The 25,800-nt window shown below is 42.4% G+C and overlaps 1 protein-coding gene across 1 annotated transcript in view; it reads right to left on the bottom strand.

Annotated features, from left to right (window-relative positions):
- Positions 1–25,800, bottom strand: part of UBP1 (upstream binding protein 1) — a 212,916-nt gene that overhangs the window by 75,560 nt on the left and 111,556 nt on the right. Inside the window, 5 exon segments of the mRNA XM_029589647.1 lie at positions 4,062–4,174; positions 5,133–5,166; positions 5,169–5,222; positions 6,525–6,617; positions 8,532–8,590. Of these exon segments, the coding sequence (XP_029445507.1) occupies positions 4,062–4,174; positions 5,133–5,166; positions 5,169–5,222; positions 6,525–6,617; positions 8,532–8,590 (353 nt within the window).

Genomic DNA, 25,800 nt, shown 5'->3' with positions numbered 1-25,800 from the left:
TGTTGCTGGGAGGCCCTCCGCAAAATCTTAGACCTGTTCCACAAACTGCGGTTATATTGGGTCATATGTAGCTGGTAGACCGCAATACGGGCCACAGCATAGCCCCCTGGAACATTTTTCTTCCTATGCCATCGACTCCCTGTGTCACGCCCCAAAGGGGCAGAAGCGTGTGTCCAGGATCATCTGTCATTTTAAGGGTGGACTCCACAAGCGCCGACTGGTGTGGGAGGTGCCACCATTCAAAGCCCACAGCCTGTTGCACCAGATAAGTTAACCAGGGGACACAGACACCGGGTGTTCCACATACGGAGAAGGAGCTCCTTAAAGGATGTCCATGGACCGTCACCTGCCACGATTTCCTTGGGAGCATCAATGAACTGGAGGACCTCCAGCATCTTGTGACAGATATCCTCCTCCGACAGGAGTTTGGAAGGGAGATGGCCTCTGCCATAGCCCTTATGAAGCTGGCAAACGTCAGGTTTTTTGGGCGGAGATCAAGGCTCCAAGAGGGGTCGTCTGAAGACGAGTCCCAAGGGTGGGGGGCCGGAGGGGCAATGGGCCTGGGCTCCAAGGGCACCGGAGGCCAATCGGCCGCGGTAATGCCAGGGGGGGGAACCGCCGTCAAGAGTGCCCAGCCCCCGAGGCCTCATCCTCCTCGGAGGACCAGGAATCTGGATCGCTCCAGTGGAAGGCATTTGGTGGCCGAGGGGCATCAAAAAGCCTCTCAGGCACTTGGCTGCATCGGTAAGGGCGCCAAGAGGACGCCCAGACACTCCAGCAGGGATTGCAAACATTGGTGGAGGCTCGGGGCACCAGTATGGAGGCCGGTGGCACCGGCAGCTCAATGCTCTGTAGCGCTTTGAGCATTGCCAATTGCACCTGCGATCCAGATCCTCCTGAAAGACCTGGGTGGTTAGGACTAATGGAGGGGACGAGGCGTCACCGGCACATCCTCGGAGGGATCATGAGGAAGCACGGTGCCCAGCATAGTTGCCAGTGGAGAGCGCCTTAGCTACCGGAGGATGGGGCCCTCCGGTGGCCAATACCGATTTGATGATGGCTCGGCAGCTCCAATGGCCGCTCCGGAACCGGCACTGCGGCAAGACTGTGACCGGTGTCAATGCTTTCTGGATTTCCGGCGCTCGTGCCCAGTCTTTCCCTGGTGCAGAGATGAGACCACCCCCGGCTAGCGGGAGAGAGACCACTCTCTCCCCGATCCTTAGGGGGTACTGGATAGTGGGCCACCAGGGAAGAGACGGGACGGTTCCCTGCGGTCCTTGGGTGTCGAGGACACCGAAGTAACGTCAAGGTTTAGGAGTCGAAGAGCTTCTTCTCCATTTTGTCTAGGCGTGCCCGATGCCCTTTGGGGGGTCATTTGGTCGCACAAACGACACCCTGGATGTTGTGAGCGGCCCCCAGGCAGAGGATATACACCTCATGCAGATCCGTGATGGACATGGTCAGCAGGCACCGTCAAAAACCGGATGCCATCAAAAAAGAGGCCGGCGCACGGTCAATGACCAACGGGTCACCACGGTGCAGAAGTCTGGATTCGACCGCAAAGAATGAAGGCAAAACCAAGGGTACCTACCGAACCGGAAAACCGAACACGAAGAGGGACCCGATGTAGAAAAAACTCTGAAAAAGTTTGAAAAAACAAATTCAAGGAGTTGGAGCTCCACCACCGCTAGGCTACTGCAACGCGGAAAAGAAGAGATTGAAGAGGAACCTCGCATGGACATGCGGACAACAGCAGGCTGGGCATGTGCAGTCTGCCAGTCAAAGTTTCCGTGTCGGGCTCCATCGAATGATGTCACCCTCATGTGAGGACTACATTCCTGCTTGTCCTAGGAGAATAACTATTTTAAGTTTAGAAAGCTAGTTAAGATTTGGATGTTCTCTAAGGTTTTAGATGGCTGCTTGGACTAGGATATTATCTGACTTTTTTTTCTTTTGTTTTTTTTTTTAAGATATACTAATTGGCTTTTTGTTTATTTTATAATCTTGTTGGGATGTTTGTTTATTATGTTTTTAAATCCTATATTATTGTCTATTTAAATGGATATACTATAGTTTATGTAATGTATTTTGTTTTATTTTATTGTAAATAGTTTTGAATTTTATGGAAAATTGGTATAACAAAATAAAGATTACCATACCATTGCCATAAAGGACCTCTCATATAAATTAAGCACTTGTGACCTACACAGAAAGACAGGTTTGTTAGCCTATGTGCTTGTGTACTAGGCGTTTATTAAAACTGGCAAAAGACATTCAGATACCGCTATTAGCTATCATGGTGAATAGCTTAATCATCCTCTGTTGGCACGTAGCTTAAAAGGTCAAAAGGTGTCCCTCTGTGAAATTGTGCTCTCTGAAATGGTCTTACTTGTATTTCTATTTTATTTTACAAGACATGATCCTCTTGCAGACAAATCAACTCATACCTATCCCCAAACCGATCAGCATTAGTTTTCCTTTTTACCACACACACACACACACACATATATATATTATATATACTGGCCACTGTCAGACAGGACTGATGGCCCACACAGCATTACAGAAAATTTTACTCTAGCACAATAGATACAAACTTGTCTGGTGCAGTCCCAAACAAAACCAGCGCTAGTATAGGTGACAAAAAATACATTCATAAAAGAAAACAAAAATCCACCACTTATTTGCCAGCCTTATCCCAAAACAAACCAAATATGCAGGATGCAAACTAACTCCAGGGTGCATTTTTGCTTTCATTTCCTCAAAGTCAGACTATCCACCTGTGTGGCCTCTCTTCAGGTACTAATTAGATCATATCCACCCTGAAAATTACACTTAATTAAAAGTGCATAAACCCATATTTCACCAAATTATTTCCCGATTAAATGTCTTGGGCAGGTTTTATTTTTCCTATGTTCACCTGAGTCTCAAACAAATTTCATTATTGCAGAAAGAGGGCAGCACGGTTATTGACATTATTCTTGCCATGAATACAAAAGTCTTTTCAGTTACCAATAGGTGTGGAAATATCTTAAAGCCAAATACTGTGCAAATGTATGGTTTATAAGTAACATATTCCTTAGTTCAGTCCTTGCATTTACTCCTTATTTACTTCACATTACAATCAAGTCCTACCAAATATAATTAAAGAAAATTTCTTACTTGCAATCTCATGTCTTTAATGCTCCTGGGTCAGCCCTGCGCTAGTCATTGTAAGGAGCTAACTAGCCATTTTAAAAAGTTTTCTAAATGAAAAGCTGCTTTGAAGAGTGGGGGGAAGCACTTTCTCTCCCTTCCTAGCCAATTAACAGAAAAGAAAAAAATACCCTCCTTCTCCCTCCCAGCCAGTTGATCACTGGAAAAAAAATCCTCCCTCTTTCCCTCCCCCCCCCCCCCCCCGCCCACCCCCAAACATAAGAAATCCCTCCATCTCCCTTCCCCTGCCAGAACAGTACGACAAATACTACCCCTGCTCTTTGGACTTTTTATTCCCAGTTGAGGCCAGTCCAAGGATCTCTGGGAGCGGCGCAAGCGAAGCTGAATATGTTAACGAGTCTGCGAGTGATCTGGGTCCAGCATTTGTTTCCGCTCTCAGGCCCGCAGTGACCCTGGCTTTCTGCACAAAGAGTTGGGCCTTAGAGCAGAGCAAACCCAGAATCTCTCACATGCCAGATCATTAACATTCAGCTGCTGCTGCTGCTCTCCTCCTACAGACAGGGCCTCAGGATCAGCCCCCAACCGGTAAAAAAAAAAAAAAAGACTGCAGAGCAGTGGGTGGGGAGAAGAGTTAGGGAAAAGTCTTTGACAGACAGCAATGCTGCCTTGGACAAGTGCCCTGTTCACAGACTGATGCTGAGAAACTGCTCAAATCACAGGCTGCGGCTTGCTTTAAAGGTCACGTGGAAAAGCCTCTTTCATTAGTACAAAAAGCACTATTTACTCACTATCATCTTTGGCTGGTATCTGTTAAAAAGCAACTTAAATTCAGCGGCTATGTTTAGCAGTTTTGGTGTAAAAATTACGTCAGTGTCTGTGTTTTAGTACAATCCTAGATTGCATACCATATATTGCACCATTGCTTTTATCTCCACTGTCTGCATCCTGCTGCCTTTCCAGTTGTACATTTCTTGCCTGCTCCTGACAGACGTAGATTGTTAGACGGGGCCTAACGGACCTGTAAGTAATAAACGTGTCATGTTAACTAAAATGCATATACAAAAAGTACAAAAAACCAATTCATTAGTCTTCTCATTTCAGTATTTCTAGACCAAAATTATGTATTTAGTATTCTTATACTAACAAAGAATACTCTGAAGGAAAAAAAATGCATTTTATTTAAAAAATAAAACTAAAAACATCTTAACGTATGTGCTGGTTTAATAAGACGCTCTTGACTCAAAATTACTAGGCTAATGTATCAGCTACAACTGGCAGGGGTTCAGCTAAATAGTTTTTAGCATTTAAAAAAAAATACATTTTGAATTTGGCAGCATCCTCTTGCTTTGGAAGTGAAAATAAACTCATAAGCTTAAAAAAAGATTGTTTAGGACTTACAGCAACTTAAGTACAAAAATACTTTCGAAGGGAAATGAAGTGAAGCCCTGCCAGTTAGTAAATTAAGATTCACGCTTTATTAAATCGGGTGAGGGGAAAGCATTAAGACAGACTTTTTGGTAATAGAATAAAAGCAACTTGAAAAGCCTGCCATTTTCTTCCACAAAGATTCATGTAACGCTTTTAGCACACAAATTACAACTCTGAATCTGGTTAGCCATTAAGCAGCCATGACCTCTAAACTTTAGGTTGGGTATAGCTCACCTAAATGAGAAATTTGTCTTTTGGGCAACAAACCACCCGTCCTCAAGAAATCAGTACTGCCCAACTGCATATCTTCCAGCTTTAATGTCCACCTTTGAACTCATCCCTGCATCATATCTGTGGCCTTCCCTGAAGATGTATACAACACAGTTTTCTTTTCAGCACATTTAACTACAAACAACTGCTGCTACAGCATATACAGCCACAACATATGCCAACCTATTTCTGAATTCATACCTTCCAGAAACGTTCACGACTTACTAATAAAAGCACATGCCTGGGTCTAACTGCGGTAGCTCACGTTTGCGAATTACCTGGATTTAAGTGCATTGAATAGCCGAATTCCTCAGCAGGACCACAGATTTGCACCAGATCCTCTCTAGTCAGTTTTAATAAATCGGCACCTGAAAACAAAAAGTCGGTAATTGAAAACACACACTGGCTTCTGAAGAGATTTTTGCCAGAGAATGAGAGAAACCCTTCTAAAGGAGTCCTGGAAAGAATACCAATCATACAGCAGGGAATGTATTAAAGGACCTTCAAAAGGGAAACCGGCAACAATGCCCCCCCCCCGTCCCCCGGCACTCAGGCCTTTGGGTAATATCTTGGGTGATTCCAAAATCTTTTTATTTTTTTTTAATTTATAAATCTGCATTATCTAAACACTGCAAAGTTTGGCTGTGTGTTTTGGATTTTATGGTGTTTACATTTAATGTAATCAGCCACAGAATGACAAGAAGTCACGAGACAGAATATAAATTTGGAAAATATCCAATCTTCTTGAAAAACAGGACAGTTTTGACCATCCATCTGGTTACTTGCCAAATCAGCTTAAATTATTATAAAATGTATGTATAGGTTAAAGATAGTACCACTGTAGTTCTATAAATCGGCTGAACATGAAGCAGTATTCGGCTGCAGTATCTGACATGAATGGGATGGCCCAGTGCTGTGCACCATTCTTCGCTGTCACTATACAAATGTTCCTATATTAAAGCCAGCAGTTTAATGCAGTCTAAGTCCCACCTCCAGGAAATTCTTTTGTGAGAGAGCAAGTCCTAATGGGGCTCTTGCTCAGGATATTAGAGAAAAAGAACAAACAACTTAAAGAGTAAAATCACTCATACAGACAGGAGACGTGAATATTCTCTTACGGAAGTTTCCTATCTTATTGACTAAAATTACAGCTAGGATTGTACAGTATGCAGTAAGAAGTAAGATGGGAAGGACAAGGGGTGGGCTGAACAAAATGATCTGGATAGGTTTCTTCTAGGCTGGAGATTGAACAGATGAGGTTTTTAATGGTGGGGTTATTATGGATGGATTATACATGAGAATGTTTTATATTAGATTATTGGAATAAACTGTGATTAACTGAATTGTAGTTCACCGCTAGGTGTCAATGATGGAGCAAGAAATTACAGTTAAAATAAATAAATCAGGTGGATGTTAAAGCCACAGCAGGCAAGGAAAGAGACTGAAAATGAATAGAAAAGATCTGGTCTTTGAGGCAAAAATCTTGCTAATCAACAAGCAATCTTGCATCAGCCATGCTTAGCGAAACATGAATACTAAGGTGTAGGTTCCTTTCTGTAAGCTATGGAACATTAAAAAGCACAAACATCCTGGCTGAGTGTAATAAACCCAATGAAATACAATTATTTTCCTCTCCCATACAATGTTACACCACAGGCATACAAGCATACCTGAGAAATTTGAGAAAAGCCTTGTGTATGTAGAGAACCTGTTTTTGAGCAACCATTTTTGAGTATCTTGCATTGTAGCAGATGACTGAAATGCTGAAATAGAAAGAGTAGATGTGCTTTGAAGTCCCCTATAAAAATGTGTTTGAATAGCATCCATTTATGAGCACAACTACCACTATTTTGTTATACAACTCCAAATGTGCAATTTCAAAGATATTTATTCCCATTCTATACTTCTGCCAAAATACCAGAACACAAGAGCCGTGAAATAAATGGTCCATATTACCCCAATCTATCAACAAATTATAAACACAGCCCTTAGTTTCCTGCAGCATGTAGATTATATGGCAAGAGTAAGCAATTCTGCAGCAAAGTTTCTAACACACTGTTGCACATTACATAAATTAACATATTAAATATAACCTATTTCACAACATAAAAAAAAAACTGTTTGCCAACTTTGCTCCTGTCTGCATAATTTTGGGAGATTCTTAAAAAAGGATGTTGTGTACTGGCACAAGGAAAAGATCTGAGAAAGGGTGACAGGAGTGGGGACGGGTGAAGGAGGAAGAAGAGGAGAAGGTAGCAAAGTCAAGAGGGCTGGGACCAAAAAGAGAGGTTTCTGCGATTGATATGGTAGAAGAAGATGAGATCCATGATCACTGGTGAAGGGGGAGAATAATGAGGAGACCTAGGACTGGTGTGTGTATGCAGGGGAGGGTGGGCAGGAGGAAAGAGATATGGGACTGATATTTTGGGAGAAGAGATCTGGAATCACTGGTTTGAGAGAGGCAGGCAGGCAGAGATGGAAAAAGATCTGAGATCACTGATGAAGGAGAGGGCCCATGGATTGATGTTGGGAGAGGGGAAGGATCTGGAATTAGTGGGTGGGTGGGGTTCTCTCCCATTGCTCCAGTATTGATCCTTCTTAGATTCCACACCCCTCTCAGTTATCCTTCCTGTTTCCCCCACGCCCGTTGCCCCAGCAATTCCTCTTCCTCACCTCCCAAGTTGATTCTCCTCCCCCCTTTCCTTCCCAGCCAATCCCTCTCTCATATTTTCCCCCTTCTCTTTCTAACCTTTCTTCCCATTCATCTCCTTCAGTTTGGGATAGCAGGAAGAAGAATGGAGGTGCCTCACATCTGTCCTGGTGCCACTGGAGCTTGAGAACAGAAATGCCATGGTGGGTCAGACCTAGGTCTATTGAATCCACTAACCTGTCCCCAAAAGTGGCCAGTCCAGGTCATAAGTACTCGGCAGAACCCAAAAAAGTATATCTATTTCTTGTTTCTCACTTCCAGGAATAGCAATAGATTTCTTTAGTGTACCTGGCTAATAATGTTTATGGACCTTTCCTCCATGAACTTATCCAAACCTCTTAAAACCTGCTACACTAGTCACCTTGACCATGTCCTCTGGCAACAAATTTCACAGCATGATTGTGCACTGAATGAAAAAGTACTTTCTAGGATTTGTTTTAAATCTGTTTCATGGAGTATTCCCTTGTTTTAATATTATTTGAAATGTTAACGAACCATCCTTTATTTATCCGTTCCACCCTACTCAGGATTATATAACCCACTATCATGTCCCCCTCTCTCTTCTAAGCTGAAAAGCCCTAACCTGTGTAGCCTCTCATCATAAGAGTAGCAGTTTCATCCCATTTAGCCCTTGTCGGTGCCTTAAATCATGCTTTGAGTTGTTCATGATAAAGGTAGTGCCGCACAGTTCAAAGCATGAGTCAAAAGAGGATGCAATCTGAGTCACCACCACTCTTCCTCCATCCTGCTGATCTGGACTGGAGAGGGAGGGGGGTCAAGAAGGGGGAACAGCAACAGAGGATAGAGACTGGTGTAAACACCCATTACTCCTGATCTGGTTTCTGCAACTCCACAGAGATCAGACAATTTTGCAGCTAGAGATAGATCTTGTGATCTCTGCCGCAATTTGATACAAAAACAAATTACTAAAAAAAAATATTTCATTTTTTATACCAAGGTAAAATACTCACTTCAGCAGCAACTTGAGGAATTGCATCTCCTTGATGATTTGGTGAAGAGGAATTGCTGTGGGAAGGGGTAAGAAGACAAAATTATGGATTTAACAAAAAGAAAAATACTTTTCTCTTTTTAAAATAAACAAACAATGGTGGTGATGAACTATGAGACCACATGGAAGAGTTAACCCTCATTTCCCTGAGCAGGTGGCTATGGTAAGGCCTGTGGGCCAGTGGCAGCTCCCATGCACCTGCACTGTGGCTCCTCTCCCTGCCACACAGCAGCTCCAGACATATACTGTGGCCAAGCCACACCAACATTAACAGTCAGCACTTACAGTTCTTTACATTGCATCATCTTTACCCCCCAAGGTTCAGCAGCTGCAGTGCAGCACTGACATCACACCACCCTTTCCAACACTGACACCCACCCCTCTACCCTTCTGAACTCCAACTGAGTATGAGGCCAGCAGTGAATCAATGACCGTGGGAACCAGGCCCCCAAGGGATGTGCCTATGGAAGGGTACAATTGGCTCAGGCAGCCTCCTGACTGTAGAAGCAAGCTTACCCAGCTGGAGCAGCACCTCATTTCAGGTTCTAGTGCCTGGGGCTGACTGAGGCTTTCACTTCTGGTCCCTTTGGTTCTACACCTTAGAAGCATGAGAAACTAAGAGGGCTACTATTTCTGTATGAAGCTGTGGCCAGCTTCTTGCACGTTCCATTTGCTGGTTTAGGTGAGAAAGAAGGATCCCTTTGACTCTCTCAAGAGAAAGATGCTACATTTTGGGAGTTAGTCAAACATATGAAAATCTGCAACTGAGGCGGCTTGCTAGAGAGGCTAAATGGGTTTGACAATGTGTTTTGTTTCAAAAAGATGCGACATCATCCATTAGGATACAAAAATTCCCCTTGGTCAGCTGCAACTTTGGAGGTGACCCTCCCCCTGGTTGGCCACAGTATTGGAGAACCCCCCCCACTCCCCAACGGATCCAAAGTGGCCCCCACTTATAAAGCAGTCAAGACCACTAGTGTAACTTATGGAGAAGCTGACTGCCCTTCAGAATGACAGGTTTGTACAATTCCATGTCTTTAATGTACTCAAGACATGGCATGACCTGGTGCATTAAATGAGAGGGTAGTACCACACAATGCTTAAATGTATTTTGCATAGGTTCAAAAGGGGGTAGGGAAAGGGAAAAGAGGCTTAGGGTCTGGTGGGAAGACATCAAAATGTATTGGAATCTTGTCGTCCAGATCCTTTACTAATCAGGATGTATTTCCAAGTTGTGTCTGAACTATTGTATACTGACTTGTGCAAGACAAAGTTTCTTATATGTAACTGGTGTTTCTCTGAAGATAGAAAAAAGGGAGCCCTCACTGATCGGTGATGTCAGACAGAAACATGGTCAGAAATCTTGACTTCACTGCTTCTAGAAGTTTCAGAAGTACTACTGAACAAATGAAGGATTGTCCTGCATTGTGGGCATCACAAACCAAACACTCTCCACAGTAAAGAACCTTGGCGTCGTGCTAGACAACCAATTAAACTTCAAGAAATACATCAACAACTTCTGAAAGACGGATTCCACAAACTCCAAATCCTAAAAAAACTCAAGCCACTTCTATACTCACAAGACTTTCGAACAGTTCTACAGGCTCTTCTTTTTCCAAACTCGACTACTGCAATGCCCTACTACTAGGTCTCCCAGCCTCCACTCTTAAACCAATCCAACTACTCCAAAACACTGCTGCCAGAACTCTCACAAACAGCAGAAGATCAGACCACATCACACCCATCCTCAAATACCTACACTAGTTACCCATCCCTCAGAGAATACAGTACAAGACTAACCATCATCCACAAAATTCTCCACAATGACAAGACCAACTGGCTGACTACCCCCCTTCACCTCCACACGGACTCTGCACTCCTCAAACTCTGGCCTGCTACAAAACACCGTCCCCGAAGGCTACCCAATGGATATCAATAAGGGAACGGACACTATCAATTGCCGGTCCCACCCTATGGAACAAACTCCCCACAGATCTAAGAACAGATCCATCCACCCAATCGTTCAAGAAAAATCTTAAGACATGGCTATTCCGCAATGCCTTCCCAACATCATACACAAACGAACTCCAAACCAGTCAGGGAAAACACCACCTTCAACCACCACACCTGTAAATAACTATCTATCCTTTCAATATCCATGCTGCTCTATCTATCCATTCAACAGCCATGATGCTCTCCTTAATACATAATACCCACCCCTTCATGTCCCATGTAACAAACCACCCATATTACTGATACAGATACACCCTATACCAAATGCTAGTTTGTTTATTACTATTACTATTATTGTTAATATTACTGTTATAATTTCATGTTACTGTTTCCAGTCATTCCCTGTACCAAACAAAAGGAAATGCTTGACTTCCTGCATCATTAGGTTGTATGTAAACCAATGTGATATGTAAATATGTAAATCAAACACCAGTATATAAAAACAAATAAATAAATACATATGAGAACCTCTCTCAATTCTTTAAGCTAAATAAAAGAAGCCAACTCCTAGGGCAGGTTTAGACTGTTGCTCCTTGTGACCTTGGGCAAGTCACTTTATCCTCCATTGCCTCAGGTACAAACTTAGTTTATAAGCCCTCTGGGGATAGGGAAATACCTACAGTACCTGAATGTTAACCGATGTGATATCTCAGATCAAATGTCTTTATATAAAAAAAAAATAAAACAGAAAAAAATTAAAAAGGTGCAACTGCAAATATTACGAGTTTACATCAGGTGTGGACACTGATTAAAAATACCATCTTAGAAGCCTCAACCACATGTATGCCATGCACTAAAAAAGGCAGAAGGTTAAACAACTGCTGGCATGGTTAAAAGGTGAAGTGAAATATTATTACAGCCAAAGAACTTCTTTCAAAAATGGAAAAAAGATCCCAATGAAGAATAGGAAAAAGGATAAGCCCTAGCAAGTTAGACACAAAACACTGATAAAGCAGGCAAAATAAATTTGAAAAGAAGCTTGAAACTCACAATAAAAGCTTTCAAATACTTCTAAAGCAGGAAGACAGTGAGGGAGACAGCTAGACTGTTAGATGATCAAGGGCTAAAAGAAGCATTTAGGGAAGACAAGGCCAATACAGAAAAATTAAATGAATTCTTTGCTGCAGTGTTTACAGGGAAAGATGTTGGGGAAAGAGCCATGCCAGAAACCGTATTTAATGATGATCGCTGGAGGAATGGAAACGAGTCACGGTGAACCTGGAAAATTTAATAGGGCAAATTGATAAATTAAAAGGTAGCAAATCACCTGGACCAGATGTATACATCCAAGAGTTCTGCAATAACTCAAAAATGAAACAGCAGACATATTACTAACAATTTGTAACCTGTCATTAAAACTGTCTACTGTACCTTTAGATTGGAGGGTAGCCAATATAATGTAGATCTTTAAAAAGGGCTTCAGCAGTGAACCATGATCCAAGAAACTATAGACAGGCCAGTGAGCCTGACATTAGTGGTAGGAAACATTACAGAAACTATTCTAAAGAACAAAATTATAGAATATGGTTTAATGGGACACTGCCAACATGGATTTACCCAAAGTCAGTCTTTGACAAAGCTCCTCATGAGAGAATCCTAAAAAAATTAAATTCTCATGGGATAGGAGGCAATGTTCTATTGTGAATTGCAAAGTGGTTAAAAAGACAGGAAACCAAGTAGGACTAAATGGTCAGTTTTCTAATGGAGAAAGGGAAATAATAGCATGCTTTAGGGATCTGTACTGGGACTGGTAATTTTTTTTTTTAATATGTTTATACAAGATCTGGAAAAGGGAATAATGAGTGAGGTGATCAAATTTGCAGATAACACAAAATTATTTGAAAATGTTAAATTACAAGTGGATTGCGAGAAATTGCAGGACCACCTTATGAGCCTGGGCATTCAAATGGTAGAAGAAAGCTAAATGTGGACAAGTGCAAAGTGATGCACATAAGGAAAAGTAATCCAAACTGTAGTTACATGATGTTAGGTTCCATACTAGGAGTCACCACCAAAGAAAAGGATCTAGCTGCCATCATGGACAATAAATTGAAATCCTCTGCTCAGTGTGCAGCGATGGTCAAAAAAGCAAACAATGTTAGGAATTATTTAGAAAGGAATGGAGAATAAAACATAGAATATCATAATTCCTTTGTATCGTTCCATGGTGAGACCATACCTAGAGAACTGTATGCAATTCTGGTCACCACATCTCAAAAAAAGATATAGTCAGAACTGGAAAAGATTCTGCGAAGAGCAACTAAAATGATAAAAGGAATGGAACAGTTCCCCATGAGGAAAGACTAAAGAGGTTAAGGCTCTTCTATTTGGAGAAGGCTGAGGAGAGATATGACAGAGGTCTATAAAAACATGAATAGAGTGGAACAGGTAAAAGTGAATCAGCTGTTTATGCAATCAAAAAATAAATGGCTAAGGAACACTATGAAGTTACTAAGCAGAACATTTAAAGAAAAATCAGAGAAAATACTTTTTTGTTCGATGCACAATTAAGCTCTGGAATTCATTGCTGGAGGATGTGGTAAAGACTTAACGCAGCTCGATTTAAAAAAGGTTTGGACAAGTTCCTGGAGGAAAAGCCCATAAACTATTATTAAGCAGGCAGACTTGAGGAAACCCACTGCTTATTTTGGAAATAGAATTCTTAGTTTGATGGATCCTTGGTCTGACACAGGAGCCGATGCAATGTTAAACACGGAAAGCAGTCACTGACTTTTCAGCGCCTGCTTTCTTAATGTGTGCATGGTGCCCGCAAGGGGGGCGCCATGCTATAAACAAATTAGGGGGTGACGCTGCCATGGCTTGTGCGACCTTAGCAGTGACCCCCGCCGCGGCTGCCAGTTACGAAAACCAGCGGTCTTCAGAAGTCAGCGGTCTGCAGGATTTTTTTTTTTTTTTTTACTTAAGAAAAGAAGTACAGAAAAGCAGTTTGTTCTGCTTTTCTGTACTTCTTTTACATGCACTCAGCTATTAACGCCTGCTCCTGCTCCAGGCAGGCGTTAATATCTAAGAGCTAAATGTGCATCTGAGACGCACTTTTTTTTTTTTTTTTTAATGTGGAGTGAATGAGTAATAGCCTCATTCACATGCATTTGCATGCGATGAGCGCTACTGCATTCACTCTGCATTGGACGCACGTTATATAAGCACTAATCCCCCTATTGCATTAGGGGATGGATTAGTGCCCATTTAACCCGCATCCGAGTGCTGAGTGCACTGTATTGCATCAGCCCCTCAGTATGGTAGTTCTTATAAGTTCTGTGAGGACTTATATCCTGCAGTACTGAGAACACCCACTATAGGTAAGTGGGAAAGGGAAAATGTGGAGTGCCTCAGGGATCTGTTCTTGGACTAGTGCTTTTCAATATATTTATAAATGATCTGGAAAGGAATATGACGAGTGAGCTTATCAAATTTGTGAATAATACAAAATTATTCAGAGTAGTTAAATCACAAGCAGATTGTGATACATTGCAGGAAGACCTTGCAAGACTGGAAGATTGGGCATCCAAATGGCTGATGAAATTTAATGTGGACAAGTGCAAGGTGTTGCACATAGGGAAAAAATAACCCTTGCTGTAGTTACACAATGTTAGGTTCCATATTAGGAACCCAGGAAAAAGATCTAGGCATTATAGTGGATAATATTTTAAAATCTTCGGCTCAGTGTGCTGCAGCAGTCAAAAAAGCAAACAATGTTAGGCATTATTAGGAAGGGAATGGTTAATAAAACCGAAAATGTCATAATGCATCTGTATCGCTCCATGGTGAGACCACACCTTGAATACTGTGTACAATTCTGGTCGCCGCATCTCAAAAAAGATATAGTTGCAATGGAGACGGTACAGAGAAGGGCAACCAAAATGATAAAGGGGATGGAACAGCTCCCCTATGAGGAAAGGCTGAAGAGGTTAGGGATGTTCAGCTTGGAGAAGAGACGGCTGAGGGGGGATATGATAGAGGTCTTTAAGATCATGAGAGGTCTTGAACGAGTAGATGTGAATTTGTTATTTACACTTTCGGATAATAGAAGGACTAGGGGGCAATTCCATGAAGTTAGCAAGTATCACATTTAAGACTAATCAGAGAAAATTCTTTTTCACTCAGCACACTATTAAGCTCTGGAATTTGTTGCCAGAGGATGTAGTTAGTGCAGTTAGTGTAGTTGGATACAAAAAAGGTTTGGAGAAGTTCTTGGAGGAGAAGTCCATTAACTGTTATTAATCAAATTTACTTAGGGGCGGATTTTCAGAGCCCTGCTCGCGTAAATCCGCCCAAAACCGGGCGGATTTACGCGAGCAGGGCCCTGCGCGCCGGGAAGCCTATTTTACATAGGCCTCCCGGCGCGCGCAGAGCCCCGGGACTCGCGTAAGTCCCGGGGTTCTCCGAGGGGGGGCGTGTCGGGGGCGGGCCCGGTCGTTGCGGCGTTTCGGGGGCGTGTCGGCAGCGTTTTGGGGGCAGGTCCGGGGGCGTGGCTACAGCCCGGGGCGGTCCAGGGGCGTGGCCGCACCCTCCGTACCCGCCCCCAGGTCGCGGCCCAGCGCGCAGGAGGCCCGCTGGCGCGCGGGGATTTACGCCTCCCAGAGGGAGGCGTAAATCCCCCGACAAAGGTAAGGGGGGGGTTTAGACAGGGCCGGGCGGGTGGGTTAGGTAGGGGAAGGGAGGGGAAGGAGAGGGGAGGGCAAAGGAAAGTTCCCTCCGAGGCCGCTCCGATTTCGGAGCGGCCTTGGAGGGAACGGGGGTAGGCAGCGCGGCTCGGCGCGCGCCGGCTATACAAAATCAATAGCCTTGCGCGCGCCGATCCAGGATTTTAGTGGATACGCGCGGCTCCGCGCGTATCTACTAAAATCAGGCGTACTTTTGCTTGAGTCTGATGCGCAAGCAAAAGTAGGCCTATTCGCGCTTTTTGAAAATCTACCCCTTAGGGAATAGCCACTACTATTAATTGCATCAGTAGCATGGGATCTTCTTGGTGTTTGGGTAATTGCCAGGTTCTTGTGGCCTGGTTTGGCCTCTGTTGGAAACAGGATGCTTGGCTTGATGGACCCTTGGTCTGACCCAGCATGGCAATTTCTTATGTTCTTAACTTTCATCTTCTCAGAGAACAAGCAGAAGTGAAAGTCCTCATAGGTGATGAATCCCCTAGCTAAGGGAGACCTCCAACAAAAAAAGGGGAAAATATAACATGAAGAGAGCTATCAGGCACATCAATGTTTTTCCAAACAGTCCATTAATTTTTTTTTACTTTCCAAACAGTAATGAGATGTGAATGTGTGGCTTGAATGATGGGCCACAGACTGCCATGGCTATAACGCTATGAACTTTGACATCCACTTTTAGAATCAAACCCAACCAGGCATAACAAAAAGATACAATCCGCTACCCAGTTAGACAGTGTGCATTTGTATCCAGCGATCCCAGGTCTATTTTAGTCAATAGAAACAAAAAGCCGATAGACTTTCTAAGGGCTTCAGTTCACTTGAGAGCAGGCTAAAGCTCTCTTGTAGTCCAAACTGTACAAGGCCCAATCACCTTTGTGACTATGTGGCTTGGGAAAAAATATTGAAAGGGTAACTGACTGGTTAAGGTGGAAAGTTGACCCTGGGAAAAACTGGAATGCATGCGTAGAACCATTCTATGAAAAATCTTGGTATAAAAGTAGATAAGTACCTGGGTCCTGGAGCTCACCAACTCTGTATGCCAAAGTGATCGCAGCCAAAAATATGACCTTCTAGTTCATGTATTTCATTTCATAGAGAGCTTTCATCAGCTGGAATAGTGATACATTGAAGTCCCAAGACACAGTTGGAAGCTTTAGCGAAGACTTTAATAAAAGCAAGCCTCCTCATGAATCTGACAATTAAAGGCTCTGCAGATATGGGATTACCTATTACATGGTCGTAAGCAGCTCCACCTGCACAGAAGTGAACCCTAACAGAGTTAGTCTTGAGACCAAACGCAAATATATAATGTATTCAAGCAGTTTGTGTGTGGAGCAGAAGGAGAATTTAAGGTCTCTCTCACACATCAGAAGATAAACCTCTTCCATTTAGAACCATATGACCTTCTAGTAAAGTCTCTTCTAGAAGCCAGAAGGACCAAACAGCCCTCATCTGGCATTTTCGGGGAATCAAGTACTACCCTTTGTTTTTTTTTTGCCAGTTACTATGTGTTGACAGACATCGGTATATAAGAGAATTATAGTAATTTGCAATGGAGAATTATAGTAATTTGCCAGTTACTATGTGTTGACGGACATCGGTATATAAGAGAATTTAAATAAATAAATAAATAAATACCCTCTTAACATCCAGGCTCAAAGTGCTAGTGGCCTGATGTTGAGATGGAGCAACATGTCTTGATGCTGTATGATGAGTGTGCGAGAATTCCCTAGCCAAAGTGGATTCCTGATGGATAGGTCCTGAAGAAGCGGAAACCAAATCTGTCGTGACCAATATGGGACTATGAGAATCATAGTTCTCCTGTCTCTACAGAGTTTTTCATCAGAAGAGGAACTGGAGCTATGTATACAAAAAAACTCCCCCCCAATTTGAGAAGGTATTCACATCAGAAGTTCCATATTTGCAGAATATCTATTTAACTAATCCTCATCCAAGGAATATTCATGTGATTCCAAGTACATGCTCAGTTTGTCTGCTAGGTCATTCTCTTTGCCTGGCAGCTATGTGGCTCTGAAAGTCATCCCGTGCAAGATGGTCCAATTCCATAACTTTAGTGCTTCTCAACACAGAAGAAACGATACTATTTGCCCCCTGCTTGTCTCAGCAGAACATAGTTAGCTGGGTTGTCCATTTAGACTAGGATGACTGTTAGCTAACTGATCTCTAAAAGCCTTTAAAGCATTCAGAATTGCCTTTAGCTCCAGGAAATGCATCTGAAAATTAGTTTGCAGGAAAATTGTCCTGAGCAGACCAAAGGCCCTGGGTGTGGAACCCCTCCACATGAGCTCTTCATCCAAATTTGGATGCATCCGAGGTTAGGACAATTTGTATGGGAGAAATTTGGAAGGAAATTTGATTGAATCACCCACCAGGATAGCAAATGAGCTGTTAGATGACTTGGATGCTGTCTGAGATCCAGAATGACCTGGAGCCACTGTAATGTTAGAGTCCTTGGGCTTATCCATACAAAGATATGCCAAGGGTCTTACATGTACTATTGATGCCATTAAGCCCAACATTCTCAATATGTCTCATGCTATTTCCTGACTTTTTTTTATTTATTCCACATCAGACATCTGTGACAGACATGATATGGCTACCCTTGGGGCATTTTGAGAAGCTGCTGGAATTCTTCAGTTTGGTGGACATTGGACAAAAAATAGCTGACATAACATCAAATAATTAAAAAAAAAACTAAAATGGCCCAACTGATGCCAATCAATGCACCAATACTGGTGCTGATGCAATCATAGAAAAATAAAGAAAATGTAGAAAAGTTTAAAAAAAACCTACCCAGGGAAGAGAAGAAAACTTCCAAACAGAAGACACCACATTGAAAGATGGTATGGAAAATTTTACCTCATATAAGCTGAACCGACTGGCTCCATGAAAAAAACAAACAAAAAAAAACCCCAGAACAGAGTCTCTGCACAACACTCTGGAGGTGGCACAATCCTGCAAATGCTCAGTTGAGCTTCTGAAAGTTCTAGAAGCTGTGAAGTCAAGGCTCTGATGTCATCAATCACTTGTTAGAACTAAGATCCTGTTTGTCCTCAGAGAAAAATTTAATAAAACAATGAATTACATGTTCAGTATTGAACAGCATTTATCAAGATATTACTTCTATGATCTAGAATCTGTTTACAATACATTAACATACTACATCGGTCCCTTCCCTTGATACGGTAGCCTTGGGGATCTTTATAGTACTTTTTAGCTCCCAAACTGAGCTCTGGAACCAAAACCCCTTACTATAGTTAAGGCAGGGCTTCCCAAACCTCTCCTGCATTTGCATGCATTGAGTGTCCAATGTATACAAACCCGTCATTCATATTTAGGGTAGATAGCCTGAAAACCTGACTGGATAAGGCATTACCAAAACAGGTTTGCTTTAAAGCATCAGAAGCTGATCCCTCCAGCTTTCAAGTCAGTCAAAGTGCAAGCTACTACTAGGTGACTATCCCTCCCACAACTCATATTAAGACTGCAGATCAAATATAGTAACTGGCAAAAAAAATGCAGAACTGCAGTGGAAGAGCCAATACAGAGCTGTTTAAGTTCTTCTTAAGCTTATCATAAATGTCACCTATAAGCATATATGCAATGCCTTCCAGGAGGCTTCACGTGCTGCCTTCAAGCACCCCAAGTGCAAGAGTCAGCTTAAGGAGACAACAAACCTTGTACTTCTGGAAGGCAGCGCACACACCACTGCTGCTGTTCAGAGCATGAGGCTGGCTCCTTTGGACTTTTTGTCCTCTGGCAAACATATTAATTTTTGTGTGTACAATAGTAAGAGAAATTGCATGTGATTAAACTAACCATAGGCAGTGTTCCCTTTAAAGATTGGGTTGCTGCATGCAAAACTTTTTGCTTTTGTCAAAAACTTTGGGCTACGTTACCCTATGAGCACTACTTTCTTTGATGCAAAAACCCTATCAATTTTTATGCTAATCCTTAGAGGAAACATTAAGTCCATCATTAAAATAATCGCCTAATCTACTAACAGCAGTTAAAATAAAGTGTATGAAAAACTATTTTCTGCGAGAACATTTAAAATTTTCTGCATGCAAGTGAAATTGATGAGCAAACTTCTGTTTGAAATAGAAATGAGGAAGAGATGACCATAATGCCATAAAAAGCCAGTGCTAAGTACCATTATTTTCACAGCAAGAATTAAAGTCACACAAGAATTTGACCTTTAAAATACAGACAAGACCCTAAACAAATACAGAATAGAAAGACCATAAAGTATAGAAACGTGCCAACAAAAACTGTACTGGAAACTACAAGCCCAATTGTATTATGCAGTGCAAAAATGGAAAACAAACAACATTCCTTGCAAAACATCAAGCAATAAAATCAAGAGATCTAAAACATCATTCATAATATCAAAATCATACTAACAGGAAGAACAAACATGTCAAAATAGCAGATGAACATCCAATAATTTAAAAAACTTGCATACATTTATTCTAATATTTCCCAAACATCAATAAAATATTTCAAAACATCTGATAAAACATCCAATTAAAAATTCTATAACTTCCCTCCAAAATATTTAAAAACAAACCAAACATCAAATTACGCCAAATTAAAATTAGTAAAGATAAAAAAATATCTGCTCTCCAAACTTGGGATCTTAGGATATTCAGTCACCTCGAAATTGTCGTGGATTAGGGGAGGTAGGGCCACACAAATTTTATCTTCTCTCTCACACACACACACACACACACACACTAGCACATTCATTCTCTCTTGCACTCCTGCTCTCACACACATGCCTAAGCTCTCAAGCACTCTCCCTCGGACACATTATGTGTGTGTATGCCTGTGAGAGCCTATATGCAACACATAGGCTTTCATAGGCACAGACAAACACACAGGTTCTAGCACAGACACAGAATAGAAAGACCAAAAAGTATAAATAGAAATGTGCCAACAAAAACTGTACTGGAAACAAGCTCTACTATATTTTACAGTGCAACAATGGAGAAAAACAGAATCATACCTTGCGCAATAAAAACTGAGCTATAAAACATTCATATTAAAATCATACTAATAAAAATAAATGTCAAAACAGCTAACAAACATCAAATGATTAAAAAAAATGCATACATTTTTCTTTCCCAAACAGCAATAAAGTATTTCAAAACATATGATGAATAAAACATCCAATAATTAAAAAAAAAAAAATGTTCTGTTAAAACAAAATATTTCAAAATCATCAAAATCATCAAATTACACCCAATTAAAACTAAACAAGGATTTAAAAAAATCTCCTGCTCTCCATACATGGGATCTTTTGATTTCCAGCTACCCAGAGACTGCCATGGATTGAGAAGGTAGGACTGCACAAATTTTATCTTCTTTCTTCCCCCCAGACATACACACTAACACATTCATTCTCTCACACACACCTTTGCTCTCACCCATACACTCCCCCTCTCTCTCACTCACAGACACATTATATGTGGGCGTGCGTGCCTGTGAGAGCCTGTGTGTGACATGCAGATGCTCACAGGCAGACAGACTCTCACACAGACATACACATGTACACAGGCTCTCACAGAGACACACACAAGCTTGCACAAAGACACACACAGGGCCTCGGTGGGATGAGGTCCACCACAACCCCAATGGCCTCCTCCTCACTTCGGGATGTGGTGGGGACGAGCCGCACCACTGCCCCAATGGCCTCGTCTTCACTTTGGGCCATGGTAGGATGGGCTCCACCACGGCCCCCAAAAGGCCTTCCTACGCTCTGTGTGTGTGTTGAGGGGGGGGGGGGGTTGGAGGAGTGCACGCCCGTGGAAAAAGATGTGCACACATGCAGCTTAGGGGGAACACTGGCCATAAGTACATTTTACAAACTCATTAGGGGAAAGCTTTAGTAAGGTGCATAACACTGGTCTACTCTGGATGTGCTATGTTAAGTTAATGTCTAACAGAAGGTAGTCAAAATCTCCAGAAATTAGAGAGAGATGCCTCTTCAAGAATATAGGCTAAGCTTCCAGTCAAAAAAAAATAATAATTCTTCAGTTGGCCACAGATTGAACAACATTAACCACAGAATCAATTTGTCATACAGGTCTCCTGCCAAACAGTAATGCCTCTGCCTCGTCTGGTTGGCTTTCTGCCGATAATCATGCATCTCTCCCATTCAGTGCAATGGGCAAGGTCAGTAACGTTAGATGAGATGGTTATAAATCTTAGAGCTGCCAGTATACTAATGATACAGCAAACCCTGTCATCTGATAAACCTTCCAAGTAAAGATGGGCAAGCCAGGTAATTTGATAGACAAGGCAAGCTAAAGTCAAACAGAGGAGTCGTGCTTGACTCTTAGAGATAAACATGGGTCAAACCAAATATATTAGAAGAGAAAAGAATGGAAAGCTGGTCCTGTGGCTCCTGAAATGCAAGAGACTTGAGTTTGGGAATGTCTGACTGAAGCCTGAGCATGTTACAGAGGTGATGCATTTAAGTTCCATGGAGAGAAAGAAAGGAGCTGAGTCATCTTAGAGGGCAAATTCTCTTCCAGCCCAGAGCCATAAGGAAACTGGAGTTGCCTATGTATGCTGCCTGGGAAAAGGATAGGGGGAGAAGATTTAAAAAGAAAATAAAAGGTAGCAGGCAATCCTGACCAGAACTAAAAAATGTTTTTGCAAACTTATATGTCTCATTTGGTACATTTTTTTTCTTGGTCTTCTCTCAGTTCTGCCACTTCATTTCTTCTTTTTTCCCAAACACTTCTCATTTTTCTGTCTTCATTTCTTCAGCTTGTCTTTTGCGCTGCTTTCCTTTCTGGGTGCTTTTACTACTCCTGCCACCTTTCTATCCCTTTGTCTCCCCAGTCCAGTCTATTCTGATATCTCTCCTCCTGCCCACCTATCTCCAACAAGATTCCTCCCCTTTGCTCCCCTCAAACCAGGCTGTTCTCTTTCCTCTTCATCCCAAATCCATAGTAGGCAAAACTCACCAGGAGATAAAATTCAAAGGAAAGTGGGAGTACCCACCGCCTCCTCTTGTTCTTAGTCTTGTGTGCTCTCTTCCCTTTTCATATTCTACATTTCCTCTGTATCAGCTTTTCTTTTTACTTCTCCACACACAGCAGCAGGAGAAAAGTGTTTTTTTTTCTTTTAACACACAGACTCTCCACTATTGTGTTGTTCCATTACCACTGCATGAACTGAGTGGAACCAGCACGTCCCATGAGAACAGCATGTGGTTCACGCTGTACTAAGGGAACTGCGCAGGGAGGAACATTGGTACTTGTAAGAAATGCAGCTCTCCTCCTGTTACCAGCAGGGGAAATCATAAGCAGGAATCAAACCGGGAGCTAATGGAGAAGGCAGGCAGACTGCTTGCTGCAGTAGGGATTGGAATAACCTAGATCTGCTCGCTCTTGGCTTGCCCTCTTGTTGTCTGGAATGTAAGACACGTCAGAGCCAGATGCTTGAATCAAGCCGGAATTAGTAATGACCCATCACTTACTGGGCTCAGCATTGAGGAATGAAAGGAAGGCCTGTAAAGAGATTTTTCCCCCCAAGTTCCACAGCTTCCACACCATCTCATCTCATGGTAGACATAGGTGACTTTCAACAGTTCTAACCTTACTCATGTGGGCAAACTACCCATGTCCACCACACTCAAGTTTCAATCATAATGCAGTTAGAAATCATTTCTGGGCCTCACGAGTTTTTAAACAAGTTCATAAAGCAAGTTTGCTCATCTGTAAACAGGCTCTCTTGTAGACAGCAGGTTAAATTAACCAATAACTTGTGGGTTACATCATTTGACCGCATAGACAGACCTAGCTCTCAGAGCTCAGAAAGCCTGAGTATGCATGGGAGTTCCCGCACGTGGTCACTGCCTTGCGAGCCCCTCGGTCTCTTCCAAAGCTTAAGCTTTAGCAAGATATTTAACTTTCCAGGAAGGCAGGCGGGTATTAAAATGTATGGCTGATTTAACCTGCTGTCTATGGAGAATCTTGCTTACAGGTAAGTAAGCATTTCTCCATCAATAAGCAGAGTCAAATCAACCATTACTTGTGGGAAGTCCCAAGCTGAAGCTGCAATGTAGAGCAACTATTTAACAGACAATCTGGCTCCATCAGCAGGAGAGTAGACTACTGGGTAAACAAGCTGCATAGAACTACTTGTCCAAAGTTACTGCCTACCAGGGACATACTTGCCAGACAGCAGTGGGATGTAAAAGGTGTGAACAGATGACCAAGAAGCAGCTTTGCATGTATCTTCAATAGAAGTTGTTCTCAGATGAGACACTGATGCATATAGGGAAAAATAACCCATGCCATAGTTACACAATGTTAGGTTTCATATTAGGTACTACTACCCAAGAAAGAGATCTAGGCGTCATAGTGGATAACACATTGAAATCATCGGTTCAGTGTGCTGCAGCAGTCAAAAAAGCAAACAGAATGTTGGGAATTATTAGAAAGGGAATGGTGAATAAAACGGAAAATGTCATAATGCCTCTATATCGCTCCATGGTAAGACCGCACCTTGAATACTGTGTATAATTCTAGTCGCCGCATCTCAAAAAAGATATAATTGCGATGGAGAAGGTACAGAGAAGGGCGACCAAAATGATAAAGGGAATGGAATAGCTCCCCTATGAGGAAAGGCTAAAGAGGTTAGGACTTTTCAGCTTGGAGAAGAGACGACTGAGGGGGGGGATATGATAGAGGTGTTTAAAATCATGAGAGGTCTAGAATGGGTAGATGTGAATCGGTTATTTACTCTTTCGGATAATAGAAAGACTAGGGGGCACTCCATGAAGTTAGCATGTGGCACATTTAAAACTAACCGGAGAAAGTTCTTTTTCACTCAACGCACAATTAAACTCAGGAATTTGTTGCCAGAGGATATGGTTAGTGGAGTTAGTATAGCTGTGTTTAAAAAAGGATTGAATAAGTTCTTGGAGAAGAAGTCCATAACCTGCTATTAAGTTGACTGAGAAGTTAGCCACTGCTATTACTAGCAACGGTAACATGGAATAGACTTAGCTTTTGGGTACTTGCCAGGTACTTATGGCCTGGATTGGCCACTGTTGGAAACAGGATGCTGGGCTTGATGGACCCTAGGTCTGACCCAGTATGGCATGTTCTTATGTTCTTAAGTCGCCATGGCTCTCACCATAATCTAAGCAATCCAAAGTATAACAGTACACCATACAGTCCATTAGCCAATTAGACGGTTCTTTTGGCAAGTTTTCTTCCGAATCTATTGGAATCAAAGGACACTAACAACTGGCAAACTTGATGGTGAGGTTGAGTATTCCTCACAAAATAGACTAGGGTTCTCTTTCAGTCCAAGGAACGAAGAACCCATTCTCTTATGTGCATGAAGGCTTGGGTTTAGGCATAGGTAAGATATATGCAAGTGCCTCCAGTGCCAAATTTTGATAGGTGTTAGAGCACTGCCAACACCATCCAGGCCGGCAACCCTTTCTTCTTCCAGGTTTCCTCTCTGCCGCAACAAGGACTTCCTGTAAACAAAGGGCCTCTGCACCAGCACATGCACACTCCCAGCAGGTCCTGTGGTGCTACAGGCCTGGCACAGGTTGCCCTGGTAACCAGAAGCCTGTACTGTATCATAGGGTGGAGCACTGCAGGATCTACTGGAAGGTGTACAAGCCGATGCAAAGGGGCAACATTTGCTTAAAGGAAAATCTTGTTGCAGTGCTGATGGCTGGGACCTGGAAAGGCTTGTAGGCCCCTAGGTGAGGGGAGACGTACTTCGGGACAGCAAGAACACGAGAACATAAGAAAATGCCATACTGGGTCAGACCAAGGGTCCATCAAGCCCAGCATCCTGTTTCCAACAGTGGCCAATCCAGGCCATAAGAACCTGGCAAGTACCCAAAAACTAAGTCTATTCCATGTTACCATTGCTAATGGCAGTGGCTATTCTCTAAGTGAACTTAATAGCAGGTAATGGACTTCTCCTCCAAGAACTTATCCAATCCTTTTTTAAATACAGCTATACTAACTGCACTAACCACATCCTCTGGCAACAAATTCCAGAGAGAGAGCGTAAGAACTGGACAGGGCCCTGTATCCTCTAATGTACAGGGGAAAAGGAGGCTAGTCTCCCCTCCCCCTGATGATTTCTGGGGGCAACTCCACTCCTCCCTGTACCTTCCATGGATTTCTCCCTCAACCTATACCTTTAATGATTTCCCCTATTGCCTATGGGCACCTATATTGTAAATCTGTCCTTGTGCGCATGTAGTCTCAGAAAAATCAGCAGTAGCATAACAGCTTGGTTAATGTTTGTATAGTGCTGCGTCATGTAGCGCTATATAAATGTTAAGTGCCAGGATCGTGTGAGAGAGGTAACGGTGGTACCGCTTGGTAATAATGATCAAATTTGAATTAATGACTGGAAGGGGACAGTAAGTAAATCCACAGCTCTAGCACTAAACTTTCAAAAGGGAAACTTTGATAAAATGAGAAAAATAGTTAAAAAAATGAAAGGTGCAGCTACAAAGG

Source organism: Rhinatrema bivittatum, chromosome 2 (genome assembly GCF_901001135.1).
Source record: "Rhinatrema bivittatum chromosome 2, aRhiBiv1.1, whole genome shotgun sequence".
NCBI classification, from domain to species: Eukaryota; Metazoa; Chordata; class Amphibia; order Gymnophiona; family Rhinatrematidae; genus Rhinatrema; species Rhinatrema bivittatum.
Note: the sequence above shows the minus strand (reverse complement) of the source record. Positions and strands in the feature narration are given on the sequence as shown.